The sequence below is a fragment of the Protopterus annectens genome, chromosome 4.part0, assembly GCF_019279795.1.
Source record: "Protopterus annectens isolate FY-2018-M chromosome 4.part0, PAN1.0, whole genome shotgun sequence".
NCBI lineage: Eukaryota > Metazoa > Chordata > Ceratodontiformes > Protopteridae > Protopterus > Protopterus annectens.
In genome coordinates this window covers 300,422,206-300,443,558 of record NC_056733.1, presented here as the reverse complement: position 1 = coordinate 300,443,558, position 21,353 = coordinate 300,422,206, and the positions used below count along the sequence as shown (strand labels likewise).

The 21,353-nt window shown below is 38.3% G+C and overlaps 1 protein-coding gene across 1 annotated transcript in view; it reads left to right on the top strand.

Moving 5' to 3' along the window:
- The window catches only part of NOS1 (nitric oxide synthase 1), a 1,255,637-nt gene that overhangs the window by 1,030,164 nt on the left and 204,120 nt on the right, over positions 1-21,353 (top strand). The window contains exon 20 of the mRNA XM_044068292.1: positions 16,545-16,738. Coding sequence (XP_043924227.1) covers positions 16,545-16,738 — 194 coding nt within the window. The remainder of the gene's footprint in view (positions 1-16,544; positions 16,739-21,353) is intronic.

The following is a 21,353-nucleotide window of genomic DNA, read 5'->3' as shown; positions in this document are numbered from 1 at the left end:
TAGAAACAAAAAAACAGAAAAACATTTTTTTTTTTTTTTTGAGAAAGAGCAGGATGGGCAAGGAATCGTATTACATTTTTGCCTGCCTTTTCGTCAAGGTAACCAACAAGGATCACCAACAGTTTGTCATCACCCATGTCTGTGCTTTGGTCCATATACACACAGAATGGTGATTTTTGGCAGGCAGCAGCAGCGTCATTCTTGTAATAAGGCCCTAGAACATCCCACACAATACAGGCTGACTCCGTTGCTCCAAATGTCATCTTCCTGACAACATCTTGATTCTCAACACATTTCTTCATAAATTTCAGGATGTGTTCTGCTGCAAATGACAAGTTGTGTTTAGCAAGAAGTGACACAAAACCAACCTCTGTCTCAACTACCTTTGTACCTGCTAAACTCTTTAGTCCGAAGAAGTCTACCATAGTCCTTCCAGCTGCATGCTTGCAATTCTGTCTGTGTTTCTCGCTTTTGGCATGTCGTTGCAGATCAAGTCAGCCACCATGATGGATTGCGAAGTCTGTGATATAGATCTTGCAGAAAGCATATTTCACTCCATGCCTACTCAAAGAAAGCTAGTCAAAGGCACTTGCCCAACTTGGCTGAATAAATTGTGTATCACCTCTTCTTTGGTGTGTGATCTATAGCCATATCCTTATCCTCATTATAATCTGGGCAGTGTGTACCTAGGTTTGTAAAACAGTGATATTAATGAACAAAAAAAGAAATGGGGCTATACTGCAGAAAGAAAAAGTAGAACCCTCTCCTGAACATCTAAAATGGGGCAATAGGCCCACAACCTACCTACATAACTGAAAATGTCTGGTCTTTGCACCTTCTCCTGCTCATCTCTGTCCTTTTGCTAACTATAAAGGCCTGCATGATCACTTTACTCACTCCCTTGCTTCCACAATGACACTTGCATTCCTTGGGTGCTCACATGCCCACCTAACCAGTGTTACAGAAAACTGACATTTCCAGTATGACCAAAACACTACTGATTATATCTCAGAATTCATGTCAAGTATAAACAGACCCAGCTTAATAAATGTACTAACAAAACACTTCAAACTGTTGCATGAAATGTACCTAAGCAGTAGCAATGAATATATAAACTACATCATGACAAAACTACCTGCATTTCAGTCACCACTTCAGAAGTGTTCTAGCCCTGTCCTACACCCTGGTCTGCACCTAGGCAAAGGTGCATTGAAAAGTTAAACTATGGCCCTCAGTACTTTTACAAGAATGTGACATTTTAGACATGCCGTGAAGCAGTCATGACCAAGGAATGTAAGATCTCACATCTTTAACCGCAACAAAAAAAAAACAAAGACAGACATACCATATCCCACTGAACATTTGTAGATCAAGAAATTCCAATATCCTACTGTAAAATCCAAATAACACACTAACTGAAAAAGAGTAAAAAGAAAATATACAAAAGGCCACAGTGATACTGGCATGAATGTACTACGAGATATTGCTGCTATTAATCTGAGGCACTGACAAATTAAGATAATGTGCATTAATAAACATTTTCTGAATTAGAAGTGTATAACTGTTATTAAGTGACCTGCATAACATTTTCTCCAAAAGACACCAGTATAGCTCTCAAACTGGTGACAGACCTAGAAATCAGGTACACTGAAAGTATTAGTGAAAATTGAGACATTAACAGAATAGACAGGCAAGTTTATAATTGTAATTGTCTACTGCACAGCTTAACAAATCAGCAACAAATCCTGAAAATAATCAGGGACAGAGACAGTGGCGGCTGGTGACTTCAAATCAAAGGGGGGCTGCAGGAGACAGCTGAATGGGTGGGGTCAATGGGAAGGGGTGTGGTCAACTAGAAAGGGGAGGAGCTATGCTCAAAACCACAAAAAATAACTATATACACTGCCCTGTGTGCCAAACCATCATTATGAGAGTCCAATCAAGGCAAAATGAAGTGTAGAAGAATAAAAATATTTTAGTGCATTGGCTGCATGACAGCTTACTTAATATCTAGATAGAAACAAAAAGGTTGTGAGGCATGAAAAAATAAATTACTTTTTAAATACATTAATGGAATACCAGTCAAAATCAAGTAGCACTCAACTCAAACCTGTTCTTGCACTACAGTTTTAATTATAATTTATATTCAGCTTTATTAAAGTACCAAGTAACATGCTGAAAGTAGAAATGTCTGATGCCCCCACTTGTAAAAATGTTTCTTATCCAAAAAAAGACCTGCTGCCTGACAACTATCTACTTGTTTCATGGGGAAAACATGATCAAAGTAAAAAATGAAAAGTAAACAAGAAATAAGCTCAAGATACATTGCTTAAAAGGATTACTGTACAGGTTATGGACCACACAGTTGGCATTCTGTTTAGTTTACGGGTAAAGCCTGCAGAGATGACTGGAAGTCTCCAAGTGTAATGAGCTTCTTAAAATAATGTAATCTGTCCTTTATTACAAATACTGTCATATGCATTTCAATACCCAAGGCTTATACATTATATACGTATTCTCTACATGGCAACAACAGAAAGGCTTTCAATGTTGGCAATTCTTTAACAGTATGCTTATTAAAGCTTACTTGCATCTTACGATCTCAGCCAAGCTTACCTAATGGTCATTAAAGTATTGCTACTTAAACACAGAGCAACAGGCACTTTAAGTAATAAGCATAAATCAACAGTACAAAAAATATGACAGAAACCAGACCATTCTGCAAAAATCAAGGACAGATGAAAAGCCACTCTAGTACTTGTGTATACCTTGGATGGGGGCGATACTTTGCACATTTACACTGCATAATTACTCCTTGCCTTGCTTCGACACATCCAGAGTCGCTACATGGGGGAGTGGGGTGCAAGAAGTATGTCACAATTTGAAATGTCTCTGGCTGACTGTGATGGCCCTGACACATTTGTCATACCTCTCAACCTCAGAGCAAGAAATCTAGACAAAGCCATACAAAGAAGTGGGACAAAGGCCCAAAAATAAGGGCAATTTTTAAATATTGCTCTTATAAACTTAGAAAGATAATAGAATAGGTCTTGCATTAGCATGAATTTTCTGAATGGTATGAAATCTGAAACTCAAATGTCTGTCATTATTTTCTAACTTCAGTCTTTAATGATTTGTCACTAATTTGCCAAAAAAACCCACAATTTTGCCAATAAAAACACAATTTTATGAAAAATGGACCAAAAATGTGATGTAAAAATATAAAATAGCCACACAATACAGCTGGGAACCTGTCAAAGAAGGGACACTTTAATATAAGTACTGCTAACTTGAGCAGCTGACAAAATAAAAGAATCTACATGCATTTCTGAAATAAAAGTAATCTATAACTCTGATTATTACAGTTATTTCTTAATTCTAAACCCTCCACGTTTTCTTCCAAAATTGCTATTTTGCTGAGGGATTACTAGGGGGAAGAGCAACATTTTGCGCCAAAATCAGGGACAGTTGAGAGGTTTGGCTATGCCTAATTCTATAAAGCAATTTATTTGCATGCACCTCTCAACCTGTTAATGCAATAAATCTGGACAAGGCCAAATATATTGGGGGAACATATAAACAGTACTAAAAATTGCTCTTGTATAAACTGAGACAGTTGATAGAACAGGTTTTACTTTAGCATACATTTTTCTGAAGGTTATGAAGTCTGAATCTCAGTGTGTCATTATTTAGTGACTTAATTCCTAAATGATTTGCCAGAAAACCACAAATTTTATGAGGAACAAACCAAAAATAAGAAGCAAAAATCTATTCATTCTTTGAAAATCTGGACATTTGGGAGGTATAGTTCAGCTGGGGCTGTCTAAGTTTGCCACCCTTCCACCTCACAAAATCACGGTCGAATGGAGCCTCCCCCTGCAGCCATTCCAATGATCCATTACTGGGCTATTTCACTCCATTTACCACAAACACTAATGTGCATACTGATTTACTTCTATGATGATTTGGACTTGATTTGAAAGTTTTATTTTGCATTTTACAGCACAAACACTAAGACATCGGCTAAACAAACTTAGCATTAAAACTTCTCTGCCCTTGAAACTCACATTCATTGAAACAGCATTGAAACCCACATTCAAAGAAAATACATTTTACCAGTGGCAGAACTGCCCAATTCAGAACATCTTTCCAGTAAACAATGAAACAAAATGCATGCACCCATAATGACAAAACTGCCCAGTTCAGAACATTTCCATCATAAAAGTCTACTCAAACTTCTACAGTCCACCATTATCAGTAAATATGCACAATTCTACAGTCCACCATTATCAGTAAATATGCACAATTCTACAGTCCACCATTATCAGTAAATATGCACAATCTCTGAAGAAGTAAAAAAGTCATCTAAATAATTCCACATTAAATAAATCTGTAACTAATGAAGAGGTTGCTGCTAGCAAACACCTTTATATTTCATGGTTTCATCAAAAAATAAAGTGTCTGATGCCCCTGAGGAATAAATTGCCTATATTACATTAAAAATGATAAGCTAGTAATATTGCAATAGGAAATGGATAGCAAACCGATAACAGGCTCATAGCTAGTATCTTAACTTTTTCAGTACGGCAGCATTCACCCCTTGTGGGAGTAGAACCAACAACCATCTGCATCAAAAGCAAGTACACAACCTGTTGTGCTATTACCAATGCAAGCTGACTTACCCTAAGCAGCACTAAACTTCTCTTCCCTTGCAGCTCTCAGCTCCTTGTAAAATTTACTCAATACTCAACTGCATCTCAACTTCACAACACAAGAAATCTTGAAAAAGTCAAATGTATTGGTGGGGGGGTCAAAAGCCCAAAAACCAGGGACACATTAAACATTGCTTGTATAATCTTGGAAAGTTGCTAGAATAAAATGCTGCGTTACCACCATACATTTTACTGCCAAGGTCCCTGTGCAAAAGAGTCAGAGCAACATACCACTATGGCAAATCAGCTGCTTTGTGAAAGAGAGGAAGACTGAAACTTAAATGGCTATCATTTAATGAATTCAGTTCTCACCATAGCTGTCAACCTCATAGCACAAAACACCTGGACAAACTCAGTAATGAGGGAATACAGCCCTCAAAAGATATTCAGTGAATTCAGTTCTTGCTATAGCTGTCAACCTTAGCACAAAAAACCTGGACAAAGCCAATAATGGGGTAATACAGTCCCAAAAATAAGGACAAATTTCAAATAGTCATCTTATAAACTTACAAAACTGCTAGAATAGAAGGTTGTGTTACTATGTATTTTCTGAAGAATATGAAGTCTGAAGTACAAATCCTTGTGAATTCTACTTCTGACGGAACAAAAACAATTTTCAGCAGAGGCCCAGGGAGAAATACTGCAGACACATGTCTTTGCAAAATGGTAGGACACCAGAGCAAATCCACACAAACACAGGGATGAGATGCAGACTCAGAAGGCACCCCAGCCAAGAATCAAACCAAAAAACCTATAGCTATGAGGCAACAATTCTACCACTGCACCATCAAATATGTACAGAATTAAACATTCAGAAACCTGAAGTCTGAAATTCAAATGCCTGTCAATTTTATTTAACATTTGTTAATCAGGACAATCTGACTTGGAACAAAAAAACAATTTTCAGCAGAGGCCCAGGAAGAAATAATGCAGACATGTCTTTGTAAGTAACATAGGACACAAAAGCAAACCCACACAAAACACAGGGAGAAGATGCAGACCCCACACAGAAGGCACCCCAGCAAATAATCAAACCTGAGAACCTGCAGCTGTGAAGCAACAATACTACCACTGCACCATCAAATATCAGGCATTGCAACATTTAGAAACCACAGATATTATGAGGAACAGATCAGATCAAATATGAGGCAAAAATCTGCAATTTTTTTTATAAATGGTGGTGGGTAGGGAATTCAGGTCCTTAACACCTGCATAGAAGGTACAGGGTTCAAGCCTGGGTATCTCTACCCACCACCATTTGTTCTCTCTAGCCACCAGTATATAGTAACTGGGGCATTTTACACACACACAGACACACGCAGACACACACCAGCTCAGCGACCGGCACACTCCTACCAGCCCAATGATCAGCGACTTGTACACTCCTACCAGCCCAACGATCAGCGACTTGCACACTCCTACCAGCCCAGCGACCTGCACACTCCTACGATCGGCTTTGGCTCCTTCAGCGACCTGCTACTACAACATTCAGCCCAATGATCAGCTCCGCTCCTCAGTACTAGTAATCCTGCATGCTGACCTGGTACTCCAGTAATCCTTCAACGACCTCGTCAGCCCAAATGACCGATCAGTGACCCAGTACTCCTGCATGCTCCTTTACCTACCAGAATTCTGTGACCGAAGCCTGCGCACTGAAAAAGTCTCGCAAGTCCTGCGAGAGCAGCTCAGTCCTCTCATTGGCTCTGATTGCAGCTGAAGCAGTCCGGAGCTCCACTGTGTGGTGCGGTTGTCAACGCACAGAATCCTGGTATCTCGCAGCAATGATTGCTGGGTACCTGTTTGTCCCTATCTGGATTGCTGGTAAGGCAGTCGTAAATTTTTTGTTTAACATATATTTTTTTGTTTTTTTTCTAGGTGGGGGGGCTGCAGTCCGGTAGTCCGATAGGACGAGCCGCCCCTGGACAGAGACACTTGCATACAAATATTTCAAACATGGGCATTAATGCACTTCCAGCCTGCCAATATACCAAAACACATGTACCCATAATAAGTGTTCAGGCTGTTCTTAAAAATATCTAAACTAGTACTTGGTCTAATATAATTTGGTAGTCTGTCCACAGCACTTAAAATAAAATGAAAGCATACTAACTGCACTTTGCCAACATGTAAGTGACTGTATTGCACTGCTGGGTAAGAAAACACAAGATACACAATACAGCTTTACTTTGAGCAGTTCTAAGTCTTGACATTATCAAAATCAAGTTCTATTCCAAAATGAACCAAGATACTTCTAACCATTTTGTAAAACACCCTTCAAAAAATAATTAGTATGCCTGTAGACAAAAATATATATATTCTGAAGACAAGACAATAGTAACCAAAAGAACCATCAGCAGGATATTTTTTAAAATATTATTACATCTATGTGGTGTGAATACCTGACAAGATAAAAAATCAAAAGCATAGGGTCTTAGGCCTTGGTATGTCCTCCCCGCGGTCGAGTGGCGTTCGAAAGACATGCGTGAATGGGCATGCCTTCGTTGAAGGTTGGGCGTCGGGCTGGCACTTCGGCACCATAACAATCGACTGCTAATCATTAGCAGACCCGAGTTCCGCTGTGGCAACCCCTAACCAGGAAAAGCCAAAAGAAAAACAACAACATTGTAAAACCAGTATGAGAAGCAAAATAAACCCTACCTCTCAACCTGTTAGGACAAGAAATCTGCACAAAGCTTAATATACTTTAGGGACAAAGGTGCAAAAATAAGGATACATTTTAAATATTGCTCTTATAAACTTGGACAGTTATTAAAACAGGACTTTTGTTCATGCATTTCCTAAAGAACATGAAATCTGAAACTCAAATGCCTCAATATACAGTGACTTTAAAATAGACAACATAATTTCCCAGACAAACAGAAATTTTATGAGCAACAAACCAAAAAATATACAGCAAAAAAATGGCTGATAGCGATACATTTTAAATATTGTTCGTATAAACCTGGAAAGCTGTTAGAACAGGACTTTTGTACATGCATTTTCTAAAGGAGATGAAATCTGAAACTGAAATGTCTCTTAATATATAACCACCATGGTTTCCAAAAAAAATAATTTTTATGAGCTACAAACCAAACAATATGGAGCAATAACCTGGCTGAGGAACAAATTATGGACAAGCACACAATAGAGCCATACAATTAAATTAAGTTGCTATCTACTGCTCAACCTGTTAGCACAATCAATCTAAATAAAGCACAAAATCTAGACTGGATTAAATAACATGGCACATCAAGGAGACAGTGATAAAGCTAATCAGAACAGCCTACATTTTAACACACAGTCCACATTTTAACACAATTACTTCGGCACAGTACAGTAAAGCAGCTACTCAGTCCACAACAAAATTCAGAGTAAATAATTCAATAGAGTGCAAGTATGATCAACATCAATGCCATCCACTTCCAGCAAAAATTAATCTCAGCCTTTTGGATAGAAGTCTACTAATCTCAGTCCCCAACTCCATGAAACACTGCAGACTCCTGTTTGGTGCTGTCTCGTCCTTCTACAGACTGGAATTGATGAATCCTTCCTGGTTTCCTCTACCACCTATACAATGACCCATGGCACAAGTACGTTTCTTCTTCCTCCAACTGGCACTGGTCCAAGATAATCTTCCTGCATCTTGAAGGCCTTTTTGAAGCATTTTTCTGGCTTGATAACCATTGCTGGTGCATGATTGGTTAAGTATTTGGGAGCTCTCATTGGTGCCCGTCCTCAGGAACACTTAGTTGATTTGTTTGTGTACCGTGATGGCAATTGGCTGTAATTGCGGTATACGAGCCAATCAAAAACTTTGTAGCACAGCCAATGCTGTTCAATGCAGAACAGCAGAGCAGTTATTTGATTGGTTTGTATACTGCTATAGCAACTGGCAGTAATTCCGGTATACTAACCAATCAAAACCCATGTAGCAAAGCCAAAGCTGTTTAATGCAGAACAGCGAAACGTGGGTTCATTTAGGGCTGAATAAGGATCATTTTGCATAATCTAGAGCACTTGGCTGATCAGTTCCTTACAGTCAGCCAACTGCCCCTAAAAAGGCAGATAGGGTGTAGAAAGTTCCTCAGCCTTTGAAGTTTTTATACACTCTTCACAACCCTGATCCAGCAGCTATAGCTTTCGTTGATCCTTCAGTTACTGAGCACTTAGTTAATTCCAGTCCTACTCTCTTTGATAAAGATAGGAAGATTATTGATAAGTATGAGAGAAGTGTATGCTTATGTAATTTTGATTTTCAGAATTTTTAATCATCAGGTTCATATGTTAAGGTTTGCTCTGAGTAATTGTGAAAGTACGATGAATGTTTTATCTGTAGTTTCTTCATGTGAGGAAAAGACTGATTTAATTAATTTAATTTCTCCTGTTGTTCAAGTCACTACTCATTGTATGCATTCTGTGTATGACTCTGCTGATAATACCTACAGGGCTATAGCCACTAGAACTGTTTTAGGGAAGTTTGCTTGGCTGCATTTTCCGAACCTCCCAGATGACATTAAAAATGAGATTTTAAATTCCTCTTTATATAGTTTTTGGCCTTCTGCTGCAGAGGTGATCAAAAAGTGTGACAGAGGGGGTAAGGTAATTTCTAAGATTATTCATTCCTTCTTTTAAAGTACACAAATAAATAACAAAGAGTTTTACATTTTAGTCTCAGTCAAGATTAATGCTTAAGGATGTTCAAGTTCTTGTTTATTCCATAAACAGTGCTGGGAGACTGCCTACTAAAATTTTCAGATCAATCTCAAAGAATAAAGGGAAAACGTCATTTATATACTTTTTCTTATAAATTTCATGCATGCAGAACTCTGACATTACATTGCTTTCAACAAATTATTTAGTTTTTAAATATTTTATGTCCATGTGATCTTTGCTTAGAGCTTCACATGAACACTTCACATATATGCCTTTTTAAAACATAGACCACCTGTGCTTAAGATTTATTGACCTTCAACTTTGTAACATTTGGTACCAGTACACACTATCTCACAGACATCCTTGCAAAGACTTATTCCCACAGACCAAAAAAGCCAGAGCATACTGTTGATTAATCTGGTTTCCACGGATATATGACACCATTTACTAACTTTCAAACATAACATAACTTCCCTTAACTCTTTCAGCACTTACTTTGCCTTCAATTATTTTTCATTACAGAGAGGACACAATTGCAAGACATTTGAAATATAAAGCTACTACTTATGTAAAACTATATATCTTGCATAACCAGGCATCTGTTTTTCAGTTTTCCTTTGCCATAAACATAATCATTTTATTTGACTTATTTATGAAGAAACTACAAGTTAATATGCATTTTGTGAAGAATAAACATGGGACATAACTTTTCATAACACTCCTTTTCCACGTTTTCCAACGGATTCTGTAACTCCTCGTCCAACTTTGGTAAGAAACAAAATAAACATTCTCAACAAAATACAGATAAACAGATATTTAAGAAGAAATGGCAAGAAGGTTCCAAGAAGAATTCTGGAAATTGCCAAAGCTAAGGACAGTCCAATAAGTCAGAATGACTATTTAAGAAAATTTTTCATCCCTCCCATCTCTTATTTCTTCCCAATTCTACATCTCAGTTTTTCTCTTTGGCAACAGATAGTTCCAGAGAAATGGGTTCTGAAGATCATTCATCAAGATTAAATTTTATAGTGGAAGGAAAGTTCTAGTTTCTAAGGGTAATTCTCATTCCCCAGACCAGATTCTTTTTTTTCACTTCACTTGTCCTTCATCATATGGTGCCTTAGGGAGTAATAGAATCTGTTCACTCTTCCCAGTTGGGAAAGGGGTTTTATTCAAGGATGTTTTTAGTGCCAAAGAAAAAACTGCCTGGAGTCCAGTTCTGGATCTTTCTTTCCTAAACCAGTGGCAGTGCTCAAATTCAAAATGATGTCACTTCACAACCTGTTACCTCTTCTTCCTCATTTAAGTTTTCTTGTAACACTAAATTTAAAAGATGCTTATCCTATTCATCCAGACTTCAGGTGCGTCTTAAGGTTCTGTGTGTATGGATCATAGTATCAGTTATCTGTGTTACTTTTTGGACTATACACTGCACCATGAGTGTCTAGCTCCAGTTATAGATCACTGCCGGCTGCAGGGTGTCCGTATTTTTCCATATTTGGGTGACTTCCTTATCTTTGCAGAGTCTTTATCAAAGTGTCAGGAATCTCTCACTTGGATGAGAGATCTCTTACAAAACCCGTGATTCCAAGAGAACATTCAAAAGTAATTCTTGACTTCTTCTCACAGGATTATATTTCTGAGATGTGAACTAAATGCCACAATTCAAACAGCTTTTCTTACACAGGCAATAATAGATCAATATCTTGATCTCTTTATAGGGTTTTCTACTCAGATTTCAAACACTATGAGGGATTATCTCAGGACTCTGCTTCTCATGGCTTCTATTATTCTCATGATACCCCCATCAAGATTCCACATGAGAAAGATACAGTGGTATCTGAAGTCTCTGTTCTTACCACTAACATCCATTATCTTTTCACACGACAGGGCTGGAGATTGTCAGAAGGGAAATCACTTGGTGGAAACAACAGATATGCATAAATCTAGGTCTACCCTTCTCCCTCCCTGTTCCAAAGCAATCAGCCACCAGAGATGCCTTGGACTTTGCTTGGGGAGCAGTTTCAAGAGTGATAAAAGTTCAAGGTCATGTGGGACAGCAAGGACAGATGCAAGCACATAAATATAAAAACAATACTTGCCCTGATCAAGGCGCTCAACCCTCTGAATCAGCTTGAATCCCTGGGAACTATTCACGTTGTTACAGACAATATCACAGTCATGTGGTACATCGGAAAGCAAGGTGTTACCCAGTCATACCCCCTCTGCAGACTAGCCATGTTAGCTTGGGATATAGCTTCATAGTTCAGTCTCACTATACAGACATCCTACATTCCATCAGAGCAAAATTGTGTGGCAGACAATGCTGGCCATGACAAGGGCAGGCATTCATGAATGGAAACGAGATCAGGGAGGTCTTTTTAAGATTTGATCCATCTGTGGGGAGCTCCTCAAGTAGACCACTATGCCTCCACTCTGAACAATCAGCTGACAAGATTCTACTCTCGAAGTCCATGCAAGAAGGCCTGGAAGACAGATGCCTTTTCTTTTCCTTGGGCAGGAATGTTCATACATGCTTTTCCATCCTTCCCACTAATATTTAGTTTACATCTGAAGATGCAGGAGGAATCCCACAAGATCAATGTGGTGACTCCCTTCTGGCTCAAACAACTGTGGTTCTCCCCTCTTCTGGAAATGGCCAAGGACAATCACCACAGGCACCCTCAAAGACTGGATCTAGTCACATAAAAACAGGGGTGTCTGATACACCCAGACACCAGTCAGCTTCAACTGACTGCTTGGATGACAGGGTCTTAATTCCCTTTAGGTGCCTGTTTACTGAGAACATACAGGAAGTACTAATGGTGGCAAGAAAGCTTGGTACTAGAAGATTATATATAAGCAGATGAAAATGGTTTTCTAGCTGTTGCCAACAATATGAAAAGCACCCATTCAGGACAAGATTTTTCAAGTTTTACAATATTTGTGTGACTTACTGTCTTATGACCTTTCTTACTCCTCAGTCAAAGTTCATTTATTGCCATTTTCAGCATGTCTGCCCATGGATCCTCCTCTTTCAATGCAGTCTAATGTCAAAATGTTTTTGAAAGGGGTTTTGTATAAGAGGCCTCCAAGAAAACCGGTCGCCCCTCTTTGGATCTTAATTTTGGGTTAGAGAAGCTAACAGTCTATTTGACTAAGTGAGGTTCTTAACATGGAAGTCAGTTTTAATGATGGCTCTGATCTCTACAAGAAGAGTTGCAAGCTCTTATGGTGAGCCAGCCCTCCCTCTTTTGCCACAAGGCAAGGTTACTTTGTGAACTAATCCTTCTTTTATGCCCAGTGCTATCCAAGTTTACTTTAAGCCAAACTATCCATCTCCCCATTTTCTTTCTGAACCTGAAAATTAGGGAGAAAGAATATTCCATAACTAGGATGTCCAAAAGACAACACAGGAACTATCTTGACAAAACTAAATCTTTCAGATCTTCAGATCAACTGTTTATTTCTTGTGAAGGTAAGAAGATGGGACAATCTATGTTAAAGCAGACAGTTTCCAAATGGCTGTCTAAGCCTATTATAACCTTTTGTTGTACACACCACAACAAAACTATTCCAGGCACTGTCAAAGCCCACTCTACAGGGCTTTGGCTTCATATCTGTTTTTTTTTAGAAAGGGTTGGATTCTGTGAGTATTCCAGATGCAGCAACTTAGTCCTCTGTACATACTTTTACAAAGCACTACAAGCTTGATTCCTTCTCTAGGTCTAGATCAGGCTTTGCTAAGACCATTCTCCAGGGACTTCTGGACCCTTCTCCTTCCAAAATTTGTAAACTATTCTAATCTGCACATATAACTTAGGCTACTGCAGCAGTGATCAATATGAATGACATAGTACAGTTGTGTAAGTAAATGTACCCTAAATATAAATGTTCAAATGATCACTGCTGCAGCAGTCACTCCCTCCCTCCATCCCCCCTTGTTTCTCTCTGTGCTGTTTATGCTAGGGTGCAGCCATTTATTTTTTGTTCTTCCTAGCATTATCCTTTCAGTGATCAACCTCCCTCTCTTGTTGGCAGGAAACTTCTGAAGGGCTTAGCACCCATACTTGTCTTTTAGTCACCTTAGCGTGATCCAGACAGTTTGCATGGCAGGTGCCCTGCAGCTTTGAAAGCTTGCCGGCTGTTATATCCTTGGCAGGATATAACCCATATAGCTTAGTTTACTGCAGCAGTAATCATTCAAACAGCTATTGTTATGGTAAGTTTACTTACACAAATGTACTTTTCTGCACTGCTAACTATGACAGTAACCAAAAAAGAGGCATAGAGCTCTAAATACAAATCATTCAATAATATCTGCATCAAATTAAATTTGCATGTTTCTAATGGGGGTATATGGTGAATGACAACAGTGATTTTTTTAATTTTTATCAAATACTAAACAGATGAACCCAAAGATCACCGACTAGCCATCTAAGCAGAGTGCTGACTGCTTACTAATGAAATAAAATGCATTCAGTACTACATTGGGCCATACAAAGAGTTCATAGCCAGATGCAACAGAACATAATTCGTCATCACTGATTGCTTACATTTTTCCCAGCACTGAAATTAATATTTTCAAACAAACTTAGTATTTTCCCTATGAATCAGAAATTTATAGAATAATTAAATTATGAGGGGTTGAGAATTATTTTCTGCATGGGTCTGTAAGACAACTTCAGTCCTCACAGAAAAAGATGGAAAGTTGCTTTACTATCATTTGAGTTTGAATGCCATTCTGGGTGATTAGCCAGTAAAATGGCATTCAGTAAAATGTTACTGTGACCATTCAACTTATCAACAAGGCACAAGTGTAGATTTCTTTTAGTCTTGTCCCCAGTATGTTTTAGTTTGGGGTGTGTGTGTGTGTCTGTGTCTGTGTGTGTGTGTGTGTGTGTGTGTGTGTGTGTGTGTGTGTGTGTGTGTGTGTGTGTGTGTGTGTGTGTGTATAATACACATGCACAAACACACACACACACACACACACACACACACACATATATATATATACACAGAGTACTACACAGAACCCTTTATTTGTTGACTTTAGAACATTGCAATAGTTAACTAAAGTCAATTTGGCCAAGTTGCCATTGGTTACCTGTTTGTGTAGTTCTATGAGATTCTATTTCTCTGTTCTCTGCTTTTCTCTGAAGATTTTTCGCTATTTGTCAGACAGCAAAACCCACAGTGTGAAACTAAAATCCCAGCAATATTTATAAGCAGTACCATAGCAAGCATTGGGTGAAGGAACTGCAGTTGCCCTGGGTGCAAAATGTTAGAGGGCACAATCGAGAATTGCACTTCCTTATTTTCATTTTTTTGCTCTCAATTGAAGAGCTGAGGGGGTGTAGGTCATGGGTGTGCTGTAGGAAGCGGAATGGTGTAAATGTACCAGTCAGCTTGCTATGGAGGGACGGAGGCATGGATCAGCTGTAGGAAGTAGGAAGCCGATTGGTACAAATGTACCAATGTACCAGTCAGCTTGCTACTGTGTAAGCTGAAGTGTTTTTTTTTTTTTTTTGATTTTTTGAACTTAATGTTTCAAACATTTTGTCATTACCAGATCTTTCAATTAAGAGAAATAGCACCCATTTGTGATGCTGGTGAATTATGTTGAATGGACCATCTTACAGGAAGATTTATGGGGAAAGAGTCCAGATTTCTTGTCTTAGTGTGAGGATATATATATATATATATATATATATATATATATATATATATATATATATATATATATATATATATATATATATATATATAGGTTCATAGGTAGATACTAGGCTATCTGCCCTAGGGCATTTATAAGCCTAGCCAGAGTGTATTTGGCTTCCGCCTCCCAATTAGATTAGCCTACCGTGCCTCTGTAAAGTAGGTCACAGAAGGTACCCTTTAAGATTAGTTTACTGTGCCTCTGTCTAGCAGGGACACAGAAGAGATCCCAGGGGTGAATTTGCGATTTCCCATCCACGCGTCCAGATTTCGCTTGAAGAGGGTCAGCGAGGGGCTATGACTAACATGAATTGGGATTCTATTCCAGAGTGAGGGGAGCCTCTGGGAAATGAATCTGTCCCTCCAGCATGTAAAATACCCTTGTTAGTCTCGAACCCGGGACCTTGGACTCACCAGTCAGCATGAAGTACCACTAAACCACAGCAGACTGGTCATTCACTAAGAAGCATGTGGAAACCTTTCTCCCTGATTCTCTGTATTCCATGATGTAGGGATCAATGGAGTGGACACAGGTAAAACTTATTTCCCTGCAGTGCAATAACTCCAATATCTCACTAACAATCTTACCCATTACGCTCATACCTCTCAACTGTTCAGATTTTCACAGAATGTCCCAATTTTTGCATCATATTTTTGGTCTGTTCCTCATAAAATGTGTTACCTTCTGGCAAGTCACTGAGACTTGAAGTCATTAAATGACAGACATTTGAGTTTCAGACATTATATCATTCAGAAAATGTGTGCTAACACAAATCTTGTTATTCTATCTACTTTTTAAGTTTCATAAATTCAGATGTCAAGCAAATGGCATGCAAGAAGTCGGACTGCTGTACCTGCATGCTGACATTTTTGTGTCCAGTTTAGAATCTATATCAATATTATTTTGAAGGACATTAATAATTGACTTCATCCGAGTGTGTGGGTATGTTTATTCTAAGATCTTAAAGAATGTTCTGTAATGTTACGTCTTTTTTATCCTCTTCCACTGATTTTTATTTTTGGCATTATATTTCTGAGCTGATGTTAGCTAATTGTTTGGTATACTACAGATATGCACGTTAGAAGAAGAGGCTGATCACATACATACACACACACACACACACACACACACACACACACACACACACACACACGCACGCGTACACACACACACACACACACACACACACACACACACACACACACACACACACACACACACAGTATGCCTCATAGACTAGGCAGAGCTCACCTCTAACTAACATAAGAAACAAAATATAATAATATTTGAAGTCTTTCTGAATATTTCAGCTGTTTTAACTGTCTGACTTTTCTTGTATGGGGTGATTTAAAAAGATTTAAAAGATCATTTAATAAAGATCAGTATCCATATGCAGTGCACAAATGGGCAGTTATTGTGATACTGGCAATAAAAAAATCTTTTTATGTGTTTGCCTGCAGTCGATCCACAATTTTTCTGCGCCTACATACAAACAACCATGAGAAACTAAAGTACCTGCCAGGAGATCATCTTGGGGTGTTTGCTGGAAACAATGAGGACCTGGTCACTACTCTAATTGACAGATTAGAAGATGCTCCTCCTATTAACCAGATGGTGAAGTTGGAAGTGTTAGAAGAAAGGAGTACAGCGTTAGGTAAATGAAGAAACAATGCTATGAACCAGACATGAGTTAATTAAAGTTTGTATAATGCAAAAGGTTCATCATTTAATTGACAGGCATGTTTTATTTTCTGTTCTGTTATTATCATTAACAAAAGTGTCACTGAGTGCTGTTTTACCACCAAAGAGCATAAATGTACCACTTTTCCTGACTTTCATTTTTGCTACTATTGCTGTTTTTTATTTTTATTTTTTCAGGTAGAACTTTTGTTTACAGTGTTGGAAACTCAACATTTCAGTTTAGAGTTTCTTAATCAAGTGATGTTCTCAGTATAGACAGTTTGCTTTAAATGTCAGTCATAAACTTCTGCTTCCTGTCCATATAAGAAAACTAAAAAGACTATAGTTAAACATGCCTTTCTTCTTAAACCTGAGTAGTGCTTACCCATACTGACTGTACACTTTGCTTATGACACCTTAAGCCTCCATGTTGAAGAAAATAAGATTTTCAGATTAGCCTTACTAGCGAATTCCCAAGTCCACAACTGTGACCCAATTAAGAGACTACACTACCTACCAAACTACCCTCCCAGGAACCACCATAACCATTAAGGCCTACTCAAGACAATGGTATTAAGCTCATTAGGCCCAGATTCAAGACTACAATAGGTGAGAAAGCCTCACCATGACTAAGGCCTGCCACATAGAACCATTTACCTAGTAAAATCAGATCAACTACCTTGGAAGAATTCAAAAAATTCTCCACTTATTTACCTGGTCAATCAAAATAAATGCAGTTGTTTCACAGGCAATGGTTAACTCTCCATGAAATAACTTTCTACTATTTGCCCCCCGACAGACACATACCCACAAAGCAATTAAGAGGATTTTGTATATAGTGTACATATTCACTGCTACTGTCAAACTCATATATTTCAGTATTACTGAATGTTGTTAGTCAATGTGTTATTGTCTATGTTGATTTTATATTCTTCAATTAGATTACTCCTTTCTCTGCTATAGTGTAATGTTCCTTTTACAGCTATATGATACTCATTTGGTCTACCCATTATATAATGTAACTGTATTGTACTGTATTGACCCAGGAAGTCTTCGTGGTGTAGTTTTGGAAAAAGTTAAGGTGTATGGGAATTATACAGATGTAAAGAAAAAAATTCTTGTATAAAGAAGCATTGTTTATTCTTAAATATGGTACCCTGGTCCCTGCTGGTCTTAATAAAGATTGCAATTGGAGAGTTTTAATTTAATTTTATATGTAAATGTAATTGTTTAATTGATTTAGTCAGGTGATTAAATGATGGTATTTAAACTGTTAGGAAATGTGTGATGATTTTAATTCCATTGAAGGCAGTTGTTTGGCAGTGCTAGAGTGTTTGGATGTAATCCAATAAACTTTCCATTTGAACTTGGATACACTCGCATTTGTAGTTTCACATCTTCTCTCCGGCCAGCCTGATTGACATGGGCATCCTGAGGCAATGTAGCAATTGTCTCATGTATACTGACAACTATTTACTCCTGAAACAAACAATACTCTGTGAGAGATCTAATTACATGATGAAATTAGAGGCAGTACTCTCACTTAGGGACAAATTAAGCACCAAATAGGTTGTCAGCACACACACATCACCTCCCATATGAAATAAGGACACGACACATAAACCCTACATATGCGGAGATGGTCACTAGAAGCTTACAAAAAGATCAGAAACCTCTCAAATGGAAAATACTTGCACGCACAGCAATACAAAACACAACTACAACACATAACATACACACCCGTGTCTCAACAAATAAGCCCATAATGTGTAACACCTCAAAACCTAATTATTGGTCATAGGTGACTCCATAGTGAAACACATGGATGTCCCCTTCACCAGGCTGGATAAGGGGAGAGTTAAGATTAGCTGCCTGTCAGGTGCCAGGATCCATCAAGTCACTCAAGCCACTCAACAAGTTCCAGTATGACTCCATCATAGTCCATGTTGGAGTGAGTGACTTGAGATGTACTTCACTGGAATATATGAAGATAGACCTGACTAAGCTCTCAGATTTTGTGTCTCAGGCACATATGAACCTAGCCCTAAGCAGCATACTACCTTCACTAAGGATGATGCCACACAAACAAAAAATGATTGACTTTAACAATTGCTTAGTTTCTGTTGTCAGTCCAGGAGATCCAGTATCTGTCAGACTGGGAAGATATGGTCAACAGGCAACTCTGCTTTGCCAGAGATGGTCTACACCTGTCTCGTCTAAGCTTTCAGATACTGGCAAAGGCATTAGCCACATCTATTGTGCCTTTTTTAGGCAGTGTCAAAGTAACCAACCTCCCAACGTATCAAAATCCTTTCTAGATAAATTCAAGGTTCTGTTGCTTAATGTTAGGAGTCTAAACAGGAAACTGCACTCCCTGGAAGTAATCCTCACCTTGGAAAATGCTGACATCTGTGCAGTCACTTAGATATGGTTTAAATTCAAAGAAACCACCCTGGCCCTGCACGACTACAACACCTTCCATACATTCAGACCACAAACTGAGCATGAAAGAACCAAAAGAAGATGTATATCCATCTTCATTAAGGACAAGTACACCTTGAGACTAGTCAAACAGCACAACTCTCTTGAGCTATTCCATGTCCAGTTAACTAAATGCAAAACACCATACCCCACTATTTTTATAGAAACACAAGATATCTATCCACTACCTCAAGGACTGCTCTCGCCAAAGCCTACCTCCTCCCCTACCTATTCATCCCCTATGTTTACCCACCTCCAAACCAACCTTATAGCCAAACTTGAAGAAACCTACAACTAAATTGCTAGTTTTGCCTGTAACCTCTCTTATGAATCTCACCACTGCCTCCCTCTTAAACAACTACATTGAATTCCCTCAACTGCTCCAACTATCTCAGCTACAAAATGGCCCATTTACTAATCAACAAACCCACAGATTGTCCATCTCTATTCACTCTTATATCCCTCTACAGACCTACACGTCCTCTCCATAGCTCAGAACAATTCCTGCTCAACACTTATAAACCAAACAAATCAACAGGCTGGTCTACAAATACTCAATATCCCATAATTGGAACAAACTTCCCAGTAATATATGCTCTATCAAATCTTCCTTGCTCTTCAAAAATGAACTAAAAAAACACCTAGGTAATTCACCTTTCTGCTCTTGCTACTAGCTCATACTCCCTTAATATGTCCTTTAAGTGTATTCCTTTCCTTAAGAAAATTTAACAGATATTGTACAACCTCTCTCACTTTACTAAACATTATTGTACTTTAATTTCACTGTCATTCTCCTCCTATGTAATTAACTCCTTGCTTTTCTCTTACTTCCTGTCTTTTCTTTATGCTCTACTCACTTTTTGCTTGTCTATCTTTATTCCAGCCTCACTACTAATACCTTTTTCTTGTCCTATCTATTCAACCTTACTACTCTTAATCAGGCATAATTTCTGTATTTTTTCTTTTTTGCTTTGTCAATATGAAAGCTACTATTCTTTTGATCCTGTGCACATAACTTTTGTACTCTATGTATTTTTACTGTATTTTTCATTATTTTATACTTGCTATTTTGAATACTGCATGCGTGTCTGTTATTATATCTTGTTAATATTTTATGGATTGTTATTATACTGTATTTTTATTTGTGGAGCTTTTCTCTTTGGGTCTCCAATGAAAATGGTTTTTTTGACCCAGCTGGACTAATCTGGTCAATAAAAGACAAATAAATACATAAATCAATAATAATAAATATCATTGCTCGCTATATGTCCCCCACCATGAGAAAAGCACACAGCATACCTGGACTTACTGGAGTCACTTTTCATGCAGCCAGACACCTTGGTCATGGATGATTTTAACTATCCTTCCATCAACTGGGAAACATACATAACCACAAACATGCTGGCCCAAAGGTTCTTGGACTTTGTCAATGCAAATACTCTGAAACAGATAACACTCCCACAATGGGCTCAAATGTCCTGGACATAGTACTCACCAACAGGGGTGAGCAATGCACCCCCCCCCCCATGTGTGATGTCCTCCTTATTAGGATCAGACTATAAATCAGTCTTCTTCAATGTAATTATAAGGCCAACTACCCCATCTAGCTCAAAAACCATAAACATTTTTTTTTCCAAAGCAAATTACCTATTACTAAGCAATGGTATAAGAAGTGTCAAGGCCCCCTCAATAGCAGATAACATGGACTCCTATGCAGAAGTGTACACCAATGCTCTGTATAACTACTTAAGTGATTTGTCTGTACCTGACCAAATTAAAACCAAGTGTAGCCAAAAAGCAAGCCACCCAGATGAACCCCTAGTATAAACAGGCTATACAACAAAAGGAAGAATCAAATGTCTAAGAACAAGAGGGAACTGGCTAAGCAGAGAAAGAATTCTCGCTACAGTCTAAACAAATTAAAAATCTTGTCAAGTACTCTAAAACTAATTACAAAACAAAAATAGCATGTTTAGCTAAGGATAATCACAGGCATTCTTTAATTTTGTCCAGCATATGAAACGTAATGCCCAGCTATGTGCCGAACAGGTACTGGATGGCACCACCCATACTCTACTGGAGGAAATAGCCAACCTGCAAACTAACAG